Source organism: Protobothrops mucrosquamatus, unplaced genomic scaffold (assembly GCF_001527695.2).
Source record: "Protobothrops mucrosquamatus isolate PMUCROS unplaced genomic scaffold, P.Mucros_1.0 scaffold3343, whole genome shotgun sequence".
Taxonomy (NCBI): domain Eukaryota; kingdom Metazoa; phylum Chordata; class Lepidosauria; order Squamata; family Viperidae; genus Protobothrops; species Protobothrops mucrosquamatus.
In genome coordinates, this window is record NW_015389331.1 from 29,910 (window position 1) to 46,813 (window position 16,904).

Here is a 16,904-nt window from a genome sequence, read left to right on the forward strand (position 1 = left end):
GATGCACATGGACACAAACACATGCACTTATCATATGCTATATTAATATACATAGCACCATGTAATTAACAATTGAAATACTATGTATTTATTTAGGAAACAAGCACAGGAAGCATAAGCAGCTTTGATGGTTGTGCCAGTCCCTGTCCTAGCACACCCCTCGAACAGAATTATCATAGACAGCATTCCAACTCAAACAATTCTGAGGCAACTGAAATACATTGGAAACTGATTCCCATCACAGGTGAGTAATAGGATAAGTATAAAGTTCAAATCTTTGTATCTTTTAGATATCCAGTTATAAGTATCATAGATGATATGGAATATTTTAAATAGTGTATTATCTCCAGGCTATTCAGCTAGTTCATAACAGTTTACAACAGGCACTTCTGTTAATGGAGACTTTATTTTGAGTCCTTTGTTTATTTATATTGTTGGTTCTTGGGGACATTTTTTTCAATATACTATTTTGAATTTAGCTAAAGTGCTCTGCAGTATTCAGTTGAGATGGAACAATGGAATTCTATGATTGTAGAAGACACTCAGGTTATGAATCTGTCCTTTCATTGTATTATTGCAGGAATAGCTAGCTTTAATGTTGGATGTAACATTGTCTAGAATCTAGATAGTTTGGAGGTCAATAATTTATTTTGGTATTTTCTTGCTATAGATGGTCAGCTGAACATAACATGGCATTACAAGTAACAAGTGCTATCATGAATACATATGCAACTAGGGACATACAGAACTTAAAAAAGATTTAAAAAGTTACATAGTTTCTAGGGTAGTGGTTCTATTCTGTAGTAAAAGAAGAAACTGGATTATGTGACAAGTTCAAGACTAGCATGTTTAATTATTTTCCTTTAGAATGAAATTGAACAAATATTTCTTCTACTGGTGGGGGGTAATTTTTGATAGAATTTTTGAATATAATGGCTTAATTGACTGGATTTGGTCTGCAGATTACTAAATAGTTTTTGTGATCTAAATCACTACATCTTACACCTATTGTACTTATTTAAGATAATGGGGGAACTCGGCAGAACATTTATAGATAAGTTCTGTTCCAATAATGTCATAAACACTATTGAATTCAGGACTGCCAAAAAAAATCTTTTGGCTCTAAAAAAATCTTTTAAAAAATGAAATTTCTCTCATTAACAGTTCATTTTAACCTGTTTTTTAAAAAAAATTCTGGAGCTGTGTAAAATCATGGCTATGCTAGTTTATGCAAAGAAAGGTTATATAAATTCTTCTGAGGCTAATTTCTCAAGGGTTCTTTTTAAAATGCAATTTGTTCAACAGGATGCCTTTTTAAAAATTGCTGTATCACATTAATTCATTTGAAGCCCAGTTTTCTTCTAAAATACTGTCTTGCTACTAAGAGATAAAACTTAGTAGCACTGTATTATGCTATTTCTGGATCTACTTGCTTTTAGTGGTGATTTCCATATTTATTTTTATGGACTAAATGCAAACTATTATCTCTATGTCTTTTTCAATGAACAATGTGTAATTATTGAAGTAATATGGGTGTGGAAGCAGCAGTAGCATGGTTGGGTAGCTCAAGCCTCTAGTACACCAGAAATGATTAACACAGGAATTTCCAGTCTGCTGGTTCTTGCAGTGTTTATAGATATAATCAGTTCTGGAATTCAAATCTTGAATGAAAAGACAATTCCATGAGATCCAAAGATACTTGAAATTAATAATTCATACTTTTATATTCTCTGACATGGGCTAATTATTTTAATTGGTTTATAGAACAAAAAGTGTGAAAGGATGTACTTTATATATATTGAGAAACTCTAAACTTGCTAACTGCTGCTCTCCCTCAGGAGGGGTAGGAAGAGTTCCTGAGGATCAACTGAGAAAGCATGGAGATAACCAAACAGGTGAGAAGGATGGTCTTTACTGCCTATGCCCATTGCTATCCAGGTAGCTGAAAAGGAAGCCTGTTCTCAGCATTAAATTTTCAGAAGACTGTAAAACCAAACAGTTTTACACATAATTGCGGAAATTAATCCACTGAAGCAAGTATATTCGGAGTTTGAAACTTGAGAAATGCAGCCCACTTAAAGTACCCATGCTCCTTCTTGTACTTGCGGCATGTCTCTTTATTATACGTGGTGCAATGGTCCCGTCTAAAACAGTATTTGTAATTACATAGTTTTTGGAGGTTATTTTGGGATTGCAAAGGGGTTTAGTATATATAGATAGAGAAATGTTAATGTATTTTAAACGGTATTCGTTTTTTTTATTTTTCCAGAAAAAAAACTGGGGGAGGCTTTCACATTGTTCTCACCTATTTAGTGTAGAGTTGCTTCTGAATTTGCATGTGGATAGATTTCCAGAAATTTGCTTGAGGAAGTACTCTTGCAAACCCAGGTGGCAGACTGGCCTGTTTCTTATTGAGGTAAAGGAGTCCCTGCAGGTTTTACTGTTAGTCGTTGCTGACTATAGGGTGTGTGTGTGCTCATCTTTGTTTCAAGGCCATTGAGCCAGCACTCTCCAAAGACATTTCCATGGTCTTGTGTCCAGCATGATGTCATGGAGTGCTGTTGCCTTCTCACCAAAGTGGTACCTATTTATCTGCTTGCATTTGCCTGCTTTTGAACTGCTGGGTTAGAAGGAGCTGGGGCAAGGACAGGAGCTCTCCCTGTTGCATGGTGCTCGGTCTTTCCAGCCGGCAAGCCTGTGTCTTAATCACTGAGCCACTATGCTGCCCTCCTCTTATCGCATTGGTAAATAAATATTTGGCAGTTTGGTTACTGTCCCTTGGGAAACACTTCTATTTGGAAAAAAAAAACCTATGTTCTTAGTCATAATATGGGAAGAAATAAAATGTTTCTTACCTGTTTGCATTTGGGGGAAGAAGCAATTTTTACATAGTTGAAGTAATAGTACTGATATTCATATATTTGTGACATTTGGAAATAAGATATTTTTTTATTTAGATGTGTATCTGAATATTTTACATTTGTATTCATCCGCAACACTAGAATTTGGTTCTTAATATGCTATCATAATTGAGCTTATACTAATAAACTAGCATATAATTTAAGGGATCCCTTAATTTTATTAAAATTTTGAATATTTAATGTGTTAGGTTTTGAAAATTCACTGAAGTCACTTTGCTTTCTATATACTAGATCAGCGGCTCCTAACCTTTTCTATACCCCACATCCCTAGAATGCTTCTGATATATTCTCACACCCCTTACAAAAGTTCAAAATAATGGCAACAAATTATGCATATACACTATAATTTTGAAAACTCACGTTTTTGCACCCCCTGGAATATCGTCTCACACCCCTGGTTGGGAACCCCTGTACTAAGTCATGTTAACTATAAAGTATAAATATGTAGAAAATAGTTTCAGAACAGAATAACAGTTGGAAGGGACCTTGAAGCTCTTCTAGTCCAATCTCTTCTTAAAAACTTCCAGTATCATAGCATTCACAACTTCTGGAGGCAAGTTGTTCCACTGATTAATTGTTCTAACTGTCAGCAAATTTCTCCTTAGTTCTAGGTTGATTATCTCTTTGATTGGTTTTTATCCATTGCTTCTTGTCTTACCTTCAGGTGCTTTGGAGAATAGGTTGACTCTCTCTCTTTAGGGTATCTGATATTTAAATTATGCTGCCAATGCTCCTGGAGATAGCAAGCATCCTTCAAGATTAATGGCCAATTGATAGTCTGATTCTACATTAATATGCTTAGTTCCTCTTTACGTTGGTGGCCATCACCAAATCTGACAGTGAATTGCAGTTTAATTATGCTTTGAATAAAGAAATACTTCCTTTTATCTGTTCTGAAACTCTCGGCTTTTAGAAATAATAACTAAAGGTATTCCTTGATTTACAACTGTAATTAAACCCAGAATTATGGTTGGAAGGGGTCACTGTGCCTGATTTTTATGACCTTTTTTGTGGCAATTGTTAAGTGAACGCCCTGGTCATTAAACAATTACATTATACCCAATGGGCACTTTTTGCTGAAAACCAGAAGTAAACTCTGAAAACTAGCAAAAATCATGGTCATGTGACCGCAGGTTGCTGCAAACAGCTGTAAATGTGAGCTGGTTGATAAATGTTCAAAATGTGATCATGTGACCATTGGGGTGTGTGTATAAGTAGCTCTAAGAAATGGTGGCTAAGCCACAGATGTTAAGTGAGAACTACTTGCACAAGTTACAAGTTTATGAAGAAGGGAGAGAATATTATTTTGATCCTCATATGGACATCTAGCCATTTCTTCCTTTCTGCTTACTTCTGCTTTAAGAAATGCTACAGTCTTGTATAAGAGTTATCATCGTCAGATCTACCTGATCTTGTTATTGCATTTCTTTGCATCTTTTTGAGCTCTACAACAGCAGTCTCTAATCTTTCTGGCAGCAACGGTAGGGGGGAAGGGTTGGTTTCATGTGTGCACCCTAGACTCCGCACATGCGCAAATGAAGCTTCATGTACTTGCCCAACACTTCCGTGGCCCGGTTCCCAACAGGTCACAGACCAGTATTGGTCCGCAGCCCCGGGGTTGGGGGCCCCTTCTCTACAATATCTTTGTTCAGATACAGTATTCTGTTTGGAATTGTACATAATACTCTTAAGTGTATTGTAGATGCTCATTAATAGTATTACTGTATTAAACATTTATGTTCAGTTTGTAATGATTCCACACTTCGAGTTGTTTTATTGATAGTACCTGCATTCTAGGATGACATTTTCTTTAACTTATTTGCCATTAATCCAACTTACCTTAACTGATCAGTTACTGGCAGCCCAGATTCATTATGCCATTATTTGTATATATGTGAAGTTTGCAATGTTTCTGTGTAGTGTATGGATGTTTTTGTCTATTTATACATCACTTTGCACCAAGTTGTTTAACTACTTTTATCATGTTGAGACCCATTTGCTGAGTAGTACCTGTACTGGCTGCTGGAAATACATTATATAGAAGTTTGTCACTGAAAATTTTATAAGAACTTTTTGTTTTGAAATGATTCTTCTCATGATCTGTTAAGTTAATAATCATAAAGTTGAAGCAAAACTTTTTGAAATCCCACCCCCACCATTTACATGTGCAAAAATTAACTTGATGAAAGCATCTGGAAGCATCTTAATGAAAGATTCCATTTGAATGCTTATATAGCATGTATGTTTGTACTGTGTCATATCAGATTTAATGAAGTTTAATAGTCTTTATTTTTAATGATGATGATGATGGAAGGGACCTTGGAGGTCATCTAGTTCAACCCCCTGCTCAGGCAGGAAACCCTATACCATTTCAGATAAATGGCTGTCCAGTCTCTTCTTAAAAACTTCCAGTGTTGGAGCATTCACAGCTTCTGGAGGCAGGTTGTTCCACTGGTTAATTGTTCTAACTGTCAGGAAGTTTCTCCTTAGTTCTAGGTTGCTTCTCTCTTTGGTTAGTTTCCATTTGTTGCTTCTTGTCCTCCCTTCAGGTGCTTTGGAGAATAGCTTGACTCCTTCTCTTCATTAGACTAGACATTCCCAATTCCAGCAACTGTTCCTTATATGTTTTAGCCTCCAGTCCCCTGATCATCTTTGTTGCTCTTCTCTGTACTCTTTCTAGAGTCTCAATATCTTTTTTACATTTTGGTGATGAAAACTGGATGCAGTATTCCAAGTGTGGCCTTACCAAGGCATTGTAAAGTGGTATTAACACTTCACATGATCTTGATTCTATCCCTCTGTTAATGCAGCCTAGCACTGTGTTGACTTTTTTGGCAGCTGCAGCACACTGCTGGCTCATATTTAAGTGATTGTCCACTAGGACTCCAAGATCCCTCTCACAATTGCTACTATTGAGCAAGGTACCACCTATCTATACCTGTGCATTGGTTTTTTCTTACCTTACTTTTTTCACCATTGAATTTCATTTTGTTAGATAGTTCCCAATGTTCAAGTCTGTCAAGAACCTTCTGTATCTTAAGTCTATCTTCTGAAGTGTTGGCTATTCCTACCAGCTTAGTGTCGTCTGCAAATTTAATGAGTTTCCCATCTATCCCCTCGTCCAAATCATTGGTGAAGATGTTGAAGAGCATTGGGCCCAGAACAGAGCCCTGGGGCACCCCACTACACACTTCCCTCCATGTAGATGCAGTTCCATTGAGGACCACACGCTGAGTACCGCTACGAATCCATCTGGTGGTGATGCTGTCTAACCTATATTTTTCTATCTTATCAAGTAGTAGGTTGTGATTTACTGCTTTTTGCTATTAAGTGCTGCTATTGGGATAGGCCTTATGCAATATCCTGAAAGGTTTAGTTCAGCATTTGAGAGTTGATCATCATTTTTCCCCAAAGTACTCTTTTGGGGAGAAGCTTGTTGAGTTTGTTGAGTTACTTTTGGACAACTTCTGAAGGTCTTATAGTATGTTCCATGGGACATAATAACTAGAACTATTTCCTCTTTCCGTTTTTGCAAATCAACAACCGTACTTCATCCAGAAAGCAACATAAGCTGCTCTTTCCTTTCAAATTAAATTTGTAAACTTGCCTTCTTTTTTCCTTTCTCTGTAAAATAGCCAAAGTAATCATCTCCTTCTCATTCATGGTGCTGAGAAAATGCAGATAACCTGGTTGCTTCAATTCTTTACTCTGTATTTGTATAAAATTGGCAAAGTAATCCAAATGGTATGATTAATGTTTTATGCATTGAGGGCTTTGCATTTTTATGTATTTTTCCTGTTTGGGTTTTTAAAAGTAATTTGTGCTGACTTAGCTGATAAATATGAAAAACATCAAATGATGATAATAATTCTGCATTATGCCATAGAACTAGCATTCCCTATCTGGTATAAATGCCTTGCTAATAAAGTCATAGGTGTAAGATTGGCTACTAGAACATTGGCTATTAGAAGGAATTGCATTGGGTTAATAAGTTTGTTTCACTGTTGAAACTAAGTACTATGGCAGCAGGAACTATGAAATTGTGGTGACACTGAAATGTTGATAAGCAGTTATATTGGACATGAGATGTATCTTAAATTAATTAGGATACATCTGTTAGGTTTAATTTATTGTTACTAATATATAGGTTTATAAGACAATATAATACTGAAAATGTAGCTGATATCTAACTTGAAAAAATGTACTGTGAATATATATGTATGTATGCCTATTGTGCTATTTGTTTTGTGTAAGGAGGTAAGAAAGCTTAGAAAAAGTCTGAATTAGCTAATGAAATTAAAGGCACGCTATAATAAACAGAAAGGGAAAGTCGTTAAAACACTTTTCTATGTCTTTCCTTGTAAAATATTCTTGCTTCCACCCCATCCATACATTTTATTTGTTTATTTAATTTAGAGCAGAGATGTGTATGTATGTACGTATATATGTATGCTGTGCATAGAATATATATGTAGTCTAAAAGGGAAGACCATATGCAACAACAAAAGAAAAACCTACAAAAGCTCAATAACCAAGCTATCCTAAGACCATGGAGAACAGCCAGATTTTCATGGACTTTCAAAATGTCAGGGTGGGAGTTACACAGATCTCTGAGTGGGGAAGGGGGGATACAATTCCAGAGGGTAGAAACCATGGCAGAGAAGACACAAGTTTAGTTCCTGATAGTTCCTGCACTGTTTCACCAAGGGGACTCAGAGTACAGCTCCATATATTGTCTTTTTTTTTTAAAGATAGTTTTATGAAGGTTTATTCGGCATTAAATACAATGAAAATAAAGATCAATTTCTATTTTTTTTTTAAAAAAAGGAAGGGGAAATGCAAGATAAGGAAAACTTCTGACACTTTCCAACATACTAATGCATTTACAATCTCATTTTTTTACATTAACATTTAATAATTGTATAGTTATAGGCTGGCTTATAATAATGATCTTCAAACTAAATTTTAATTTTTTTCCTATTTCAAGCATAAAAACCAGAGCAATATCCCAATAGAAACATGACCAAATAAAATCTTTGTTTAAAATAGTTTACCTCATCATCTTAACCAAATCCATTTTGGTTCATCTTCTAATGCATCTTTTTAAACTTCCTTTTAACGTATATATTTTCAAATTCACTTTTAATAATACTTTGCAAACTTTAGAAATTACTCAAATGTTATACATTAAAAAAGAAAGATCATTTCATTTTCTTTCCTTTTTTTGAGCATACTTTCCAAATTTAATTTCAATAATCATTTTAAACCCCCTTTATAAGCACAAAACAGTGTGTTTTAATTATGTCTATCAGACCAATAACCCTAACCCAGCTTATCTAATTAAATTGAAGTCACTCCCTCCAGCTTGTCCCCATGCAGTAAAATCTCTTTCTTCTTCAAAATGTCTGTTAAATATGAACTTAGCTTTTTCTCAAGAGACTCTCCAATATGATTTTTAAAACAAATATGTAAACATTGTCCATTTCCATTTCAGTTTTGAAGTGGAGATACCAAACTTGTTCTCTTGAGGATTGTAGATTTCCTTGCAACTCTTCTTCTAACTGTATTGGAGGACTTACAATTAAATCATCTTAATACTAAACACTGTTGGTGTCAGATTTATATTCTAAAATTACAGTTAAATCCTTTGTATTGTCAAATACTTATGCAATAACCTCAGTAGCTTGTTAATGTTCTGCACTCGGTTGCATCTCTAGATTATTCATCTTTCTCCCTCCATATTACTTGAGTAATTTGGCCCTCTTGCTCTTGTTTCATGACATCTTATGAACATAGTTGATCTATAAAGCAAATTGTTTTATTTAAATACTGTTCCAAAATACATTTTTGCAGTCTATGTTTCAAATACTTTATAAATTCAACTCTGTTATTTCTGTGTCCATGGTTTTCTGAATACTTTTCACAGTCTCTGTTGTTTCTGAGCCCATATTTACTGCTTTGAAAATAAATTCCTTTTATGACTTTAAAGTATTTAGAATCGGTTTCTTCAGAATGTTTTCCACAGTCTTTATGAGTTCATCAAACCTTTTAGAAAAAAATGCATATTGCTAGACAGTCTCTTCCCCCCTTCCCCAAATGTCAGCCTTTCTCTAATCTGATATGTTGTTGCTCAATGTAGTAGATAAGTAAAGCAGGGAAAACACAAAAAGAACAAAGAGGATATTTTCTGACTATTTTGATGTTAAGACTTTTTGCAGGTTACTAAAATGAAGATTCCCTGCAGTGAATAGTCTTATGTATTATTGACTATTCACTGCAGGGAATCTGCATTTTAGTAATAATACATAATTTAAATATAAACACTTTCATCATTCAAAGAAATGTGCCGAGGTAAAGCAGAAGCTGATAAGAACAGACAAATAAACCAAAAAGAGCAGAAAAAAACAGAAGGAACCTAGCAGGGGTTTGAAATAAATCAGCATTCAGTCAGCCAATTAACATTTAAAGATAAAGAACTAAAGCAAAAGTTCAAAAAGTGAAATTAAAAGTCCCAGGTATGCTTATAAAAACATTCTGCCCTTAGGAAGAGATTAGGCTGTTCCACAAGGAGCTGCGGTCTTCAAGATTCCTGGGGGGGGGGAGAGGAGGGAGTCCCTTCAGCAGCCATCTTGGGGAGGAGAGAGCGCTTTCACATAATGCTTTTTAGTAGAGAAAGCATTGACTCTGCTGCCATTCTTGAATGTATCTATGCTGAATGCATATTATTTAGTGGCATCAATAGCACTGATAACTTTTGCAGATTGGCTGGTGAGCCAAAAGCATAAAGAAATCCAGTTTTATTTCAAGCATGTCTGCAATATTTTATGCGAAAAATCTGTAATCCAGAGACTACGTTGCAAGCCAACGTGCTGTTACTTACATTCCAACATCTATGTTTTGAGTAATATATTGACATATGCTTATAATAATGAATGTTTTTTGCAATATTTATCAATTAAATGACACTCAGAATACATTAATGTTGACAATACACTTATTCAGTGCATATTTTCAATATCTTTAGAGGTAATTTACCATTTTTTCTTCTATAGGCTTGAAGTCTCCAGATGAAATGTTTGCTTATTCAGCACCAAAGGATGCTTGTGAACATGATCCCCGCGTTATAAACAGGCCAAGAAGTTCTGATTATGAAGTTGCATACTGTGCCTTTTCAGACATACAGAAAGAAAGAATAGAAGATAAAATACACACAGGTCAAGAGGTGAAATCTGAAGAACAATGTGAATATGAAGCAAATAATTATGTATCAAGTAAGCATTCAGTAAGTGGAATAATAGAAACAGCCATATTAGAAGAGTACAACATTTTTACCAACAAGATTCAGGAAATTTTGCAGCAGAAGAACATTACGTATGTCAGTGGAATATCAAAACCTGTCATTTCAGCCCAGGAAAGGATTATGAGACTTTCTGAATTCATATGTTTACAAGCATCAGATATTGGTGTCCATAAATATGTAGAAAGACTAAGTGAAAAGCTCAACAGTGTTGCTTTGTCATGTTCTCATGGTGTCCAGAATGTGTCCTTTACTGGAAGCACTGGACCAGTTGATAATTCTGTTACCAGTAGTGGATTAAATTTGCCTCTGGAGGAGCCTGTGTCTTCCTCAAATGATTCTGAAGAACACTTTCCAGAGCCATCATGCAGCAGTGTAGAGGGAGATGTAGTCATCAATGAGCAGAATCAGTCAGTGGTTTTGGATACAGAAAAAGAACACAAGCCAGTGATTGCTAACATAGAAGAAAAGTTAACAGCTGAGCCAAAGGAATCTCCTGTTGATTGTTTACCAAAATCAGAGAAGATCTCAAAGCCTGTAGATAAATCAGATATTGGAACACAACCTGCTCTGGCTGGTTTTATTAGCCAGTTAAGACCTGAAGTGTTTGACAGCATTTTCAAAATTATTGAAGATGTACGAAAAAATACACTGAAATTCTACATTCATGAAGAACAAGAAAGTCTGCTTTGCAAAGAAATAAAGGTAAGCTTTGTACATGAGTGTATGTCAGTTATGTGCATCTGTTTCAGAAAATTGCAGTAATTGTACATGGGTAAGCCAGATTTATGTTTTTGCATGAGTGTTTTGTTAATGAAGTGATGCGTACAGCTAATAATAGCTATTTTTCCCATATATGTTAAAAATTGACAGGAAATCTGCAAATTAATAGTTTGCTGGAGTGAGAGGAACAAAAGAAATAAAAAAGCGTGGGCCACATAGATTTTAGAATTTCCATCTTTTCAGTAACGTACAGTATGTATATAGTAGTAGTTGTTTAAAACAAATAGAAAGTTTAAAAAGCTGTCTTTCTGTACAGATGTTTTACATAATGAAAGGGGTATTTTGTTGATGCACTACGTATGTGGCATATTTTAATGTGGCATTTGTTAGAATTTTATCCCACTTTTCTCCAAGAACTTAAGGTTCTCCTTTTTATTCTCATGGCAGCAAGTCTTTGAAATAGGGAGAGCTAAGAGTGAGCAATGGTCAAACACAAAGAGAATTTCTGTGACTAAAGGAATATTTATAAAATTGATCTCCCTAGTCCTTGTCCAACATCTGAACTGCTTCATATCATTAGCTTTCATACTGCAAGGCATGTGGTAGGCTGGAAAATTCAGTTTAAAATAATAATGTGCAGAGAGGATAGTGTATTAAAACAGATTTTTCAAAAAGTGGGTAAGCAAGATCAGTGAAAAAATATTGTAGCTAACTTGGTTTAGTTTCATTTTTGAATTGTTCCTTTTAGGTTTAATATTAATTGTATTACTTTTAACATTTTCTGTACTGGCTTTAGGAGTATCTTACTAAATTAGGTAATACAGAGTGCCATCCTGAGCAGTTCTTGAGAAAAAGAGCTGAACTGGATAAATTGCTTGTAATTATTCAAAATGAAGACATTGCTCATCTAATTCATAAGGTAAATGAAATGCACTTATTCTTGAATGTTCTATGTAAGGAACAGTGATTGGGGGGGATTTGTGCCAAAACGGAAATGTTCAATTTGGACAAGTTGGTATATATATATGGGCTGAAAATATTGGTCTCTCTCCTCCCCCCCAACCCTAACACCCCCCCATACAAAATGTAATTGTCTAGGACAGAAATGGTTGGGTGAGGGATAAGAGCAGGAAATGGCACATGTGGAGATCATTTTTTTATTTTATGCACATACTCTTTGTTATTTTATATATCCTTAAAAATGTAAGCCATATACTATCAATTCAAGATATTAATATAAATAAGGAATGCTATTGTTACTGAAGTGTCTAATTTTAACTAATTTATTTTATTGTACTAGCATCTCTTTCTATTTGCTTTTTTAAAATAGATACCATGTTTAGTATCTTTGAAGAGACTTTCATGTGTCAGTTTTGCTGGTGTTGAAAGTTTGGATGATGTGAAAAATCGTACTTACAATGACTTGTTTGTTTCTGGTGGCTTCATTGTATCGGATGAATCTGTTCTCAACCCAGAATCTGTCAGTGTTGGTAAGGCTCACATTCACTAAAGCATAGGGTAAACTCTACAAATTATTTATGTTCCTAATAGATCATTAATTTCTAAGGGCTCATATAGTCAAATATGGGTTTATAATTGAGGTTCTATTGTTTTACTTTATGCTAACCCTTTGAGAATTTTGTTATAAAATAATGCTGGGAAATTCTGTTCTTTAGGGCAAAATTCCTTATGTTACTTTAAAAATCTTCACTGGTATAGAAAATACTGTTCAGCAATTACAATTTTTGTAAAACAACTCATGCGGTAGTGCTGTTCAGAAGTAAGAAATAAATGTCCTCAATCTACATACATTTTCCACTTTATGTTTTATTGTTGCTCAGTTGAAAAGCCCCTGATTCCTTGGGCCCATCATTTACTTACTCCTGTGACTTTACAGATAGTCCTCAACCGCCAACCACTATTGGGTCTTGAATTTTGGTCATTAAATGATGTGGTTATTGAGTCATCATGTAACATGGTCCGATTTTATAACCATTTTTACTATAGTCATTAAGTGAATCCCACTTTCCCCATTGACTTTGCTTGTCAGAAACTTCCTGGAAAGGTCACAAATTGCTACCACAGGATGCTGCAACCATCATAAATGCGAGCCGGTTGCTAAGCATCTGAATTGTGATCCTGTGACTGTGAGAGTGATGTGACAATCATAACTTTGAGGGTAGGTCATAAGTCACTTTTTCAGTGCTCTTGTAACTTTAAACAGTCCTTAAATAAATAATCGTAGGTTGAGGACTACCTGTAATTAGCTGCAGTGTCTTGTACTTAAATGTAGATCAGTAATAATTATAGCGGTTACTAGAGACTCACATGCTCAGATCAATCCATCACATACTATACACATTTATATTAATCAAATGTTCTAACGCTGGCAATAGTATGCTGTTATGAAAATTTAGCATAAAAGGTGGATGCAGGGGAACAGGGAAAGAAGAAAACAAATAATGGGGAATGTTACTAATCTTTTTTTTAATACTTTAGTATTTATAGTATCTTCCAGAAAGCGATAAAAGAACCTTAATATAGAAAATTGGAATTTGCCAGTTCAATAAACTGAGTAGCTTTTAAACAGTTGCTATATTCTAATAAAATATGTTTACAGGGGAAATGTAATGTACATAAAACATGTAATAAAATTGTTTGGTTATAATCTTTTAATAGTTATTTCATTTGCTTTTCAATTTTTTTTTGAAAAAATTGTAAAATTAGCTTATTGATACAGTAAATGTCACAACTAAAGTTAACATAATGGGGAGACTCATAAATTTATTTGATTTTTAAAAATTAAGATTAACTTTTCCAAATGAAAGCCATTTTTTCTATCATGATTCTTATTTGAAGTCAGTAATTTTGTCCTGGATTTGTTCTAGCAACATGCTACTAATAAAAGCTGTGCTCAAGCATTGTGCTGTTTGTCTTGTACAAATTTATCTAATTCCTGTTTTAAATAATATAAGCTAGGGTTTATGTTCTGTTTTCAAAATTAGATAAACTTAATGAGTTTCTGAAGTTCCTTGGAGAGTTGAGTACTCCAGATGAAAAGTGGCAATGGAAAATTCACTGTAAAATACAGAAAAAATTAAAGGAGCTTGTAAGGTATGTATTAGCTATGCAAGAATTACTGTATTAAAAAAATATAACTTGAAATTGGTCTGGTAGTAGCTATACCAGTCTTTCTTTATATTTATTAAAGATCTTTTTTGCCTATCATTTTCCAATTATTGTGAGAACATTGCTTTCTATTTTCATTTTTAAAACCTCTTAAGGTAAAAATGCAAAATGTTATTTTTTTGTATACTTAGAAACCATGCTTTCATTTAATAGCCTGCATTTGTTTTATGTCTATGGTCTAATTTTTGCTTTTTCTGTAGAAAATAGTTTGATAATTTTGTCTACAATGCTTAACATTATATAAATGCAGATTATACATTGTTTTTCTTCCAATAGAACAAATAAAAATGCCATGAACTTGCTAGCACTTTTGAGTGCTTATCAAAAGAGAAACATGGTTGAGATTCTGGCTTACCATAGCTGCGATTCTCAAACACGAAGTCCTCCAGAATTAGAGTGTCTCATAAGACTTCAATATCAGAATATTCAGCAAAGGCATGTGGTCTTTTTGACAGGTAGAAAATAATTATGATTTTCATATATATTTATATGTGTCTCCACAAACACGTTATTATATAATGAACATTTTTCCCTCTTTGCTTAGAAAAGAATGTGTCAACCTTTGCAAGTTATGCTGATAATGGAATAGTGGTTACTACTGTCAGTTCCTTTATGCACAACTTCAAAAGTCTAGTTGGCTGCCACAACTCAGTTACAGAAGAAAGCTTGCCTTCTCCCACTGATTATGAAAAACAACCAGGTAATAATATAGTTTAATTTCTCTCACATGTAGCAAGCAAGATTACTTGAAACAAGGAATCTACTGTATATATGCTTCAGTATAAGTAAAGAGTAATATTTCTAAACTGTAGAACACATTGTAAAAATAAGAAAGAGAGATGTAGTGTTGTACATCATCTTAATATGAAATTGGTCTGATAGGGTATTCAAGAAATTCCATGAAATATAAAAGGGTTAGGATAAAGATGGCAGAACTGAAGTGTAGAAAACAAGCAGTGAGTGAGGTGTCAGTAATTGTGATGAGAATTTTCATACAAAATTCTGACCTACTGTATAACTTTAGATGCTGTTTTGACATTAAATCCTTTGGAGCTGGAAGTTGGGATTTCCCAACAGTAAGCATGAACACATTTCGCAGAAGCTTTTAGCATCGGAATATCCGGACATTCACAAGAGGGTTATATGTGTGTTGAGTAAGTGACCAAAATGACAGAAGACCAGCCTTAAATGATATGCGACTTTGAGACCTGAAGCCTAAAACGGTGTGAGTAGTGCATAGTATTTTTAAATAAGCTTTCTATTTCAATAGAGTAGGATTTTTCTCTTCTTAATGTAGTTCTTGTAGAAAACGATGAAAAGGATGAGGAGGACATGTCTCTGGATTCAGGGGATGAAGCATCACAAATAGAAGTTTGCAATGATGCCTCAAACTGTGATTCCCATTTGGAAGATTTTCAGACAGAGACCAAAGGACCACATGGAACAGACTCTAGGCAAAACTCTCAAAGTGATGCACTGCTATCTTCTGAAGAAGAACACTACTCTCTGACAGAAAAGACTTCTAAAATTGACATGCAAGATATACAGCCAGTTACTCCTGTTTCAACTACCTTCTGTCCTGAAGAGGAGAGAACTAATTCAGATGAACAAATTCCTCTCAGCTTTCAGATGTACAATAGACAATTAAGTGTGCCTCATCAATTCAGTCATTTTAACGTTCTCACTCATCAGACGTTTTTGGGAACAACATACCCTATGGCTGCCAGTCAAAAACAGGAAAGTGGAAATTGCTTTCTGACTGCTTACAGTCAGAACATGGATATGGACCATTCTTCATCTTCATCCAATAATTGGGATATCAATTGTGATTCTTTGAGGCCATTTCCCAAACAGAATTGAGCAAAGAAATGTCTTTTTTTTTTTAATATTTCTTGCGAACTTTAGAAAAAAAGTGAATTAAGTATTTCTAGTCTCTGATTCTAAACATTTCTTGTCTCTTATCTCAGATGTTTTCATGTTTATTTAAATCATGAATGGTCTGTATCAGATAAAGCACCTGAAGTTTGAAATAAATATATATATTTTTAACATATATTGTACTTGAATGAACTTGTTTATTGGCACTTCTAAGTTTTACATTTTGTAGTTCACGTGTAATTAAGATTACCAACTTGAAGTCTAACTTATGTAATTTAAATGTTTGCCTGAACCATATGTGAAAGAGGGAAGGGATCATTTTTAATGTAAAGTATAAAAGGACATTCAAACCACTTTTCCTTTATAATAGCTATTATGTACATATGTGAATGTTTTGTATAAAATCTTTCTATAGCTTTAAAGTCAACTCTAGTTACTTCATCAATTATCCTGGATTTTTTATTACATACTTAAGTTAGAGTAAACAGTAGGTGCAGTTTGTTTTGAAATGAATAAAAGAATTTGTCCAGAGAGGACTTAGTAGCAACTTGCATTTTGTTGTGTCATCTGTTTCCATGAAATAGATGCAGCCGAGATAATTATATTATCAATCAAGTTAACTTCTCTTGCCATCAAGTTATGCATTTACTAAAAGTACGTAATACTCTGATTAGTATTCCAAGTTCAGAGCTCTTTTTATCAGCATAGTAATACTAAATCAAGTTATTTCTGATTAAAAAACTTGCAATGTATATGTAGACGAACTGGCTTCATTGACATCAAAGAAGTTAAGAATAGCTCTGTGTGGAATTACTGTCATAATATACTCTTGTATCCCTGAATTTGGAATTTTTTTATTAAAACATTTCATAACAATAAAATGCTGTCATTATATC

The 16,904-nt window shown here is 34.2% G+C and overlaps 1 protein-coding gene across 1 annotated transcript in view; it reads left to right on the top strand.

The window, feature by feature from the left end:
- TASOR (transcription activation suppressor) overlaps positions 1 to 16,904 on the top strand; it is a 44,460-nt gene extending 27,556 nt beyond the window's left edge. The window contains exons 16-24 of the mRNA XM_015826854.1: positions 97 to 244; positions 1,839 to 1,895; positions 9,974 to 10,923; positions 11,738 to 11,860; positions 12,272 to 12,431; positions 13,947 to 14,055; positions 14,407 to 14,585; positions 14,675 to 14,830; positions 15,428 to 16,904. Of these exons, the coding sequence (XP_015682340.1) occupies positions 97 to 244; positions 1,839 to 1,895; positions 9,974 to 10,923; positions 11,738 to 11,860; positions 12,272 to 12,431; positions 13,947 to 14,055; positions 14,407 to 14,585; positions 14,675 to 14,830; positions 15,428 to 15,990 (2,445 nt within the window). The 3' untranslated portion in view covers positions 15,991 to 16,904. The remainder of the gene's footprint in view (positions 1 to 96; positions 245 to 1,838; positions 1,896 to 9,973; positions 10,924 to 11,737; positions 11,861 to 12,271; positions 12,432 to 13,946; positions 14,056 to 14,406; positions 14,586 to 14,674; positions 14,831 to 15,427) is intronic.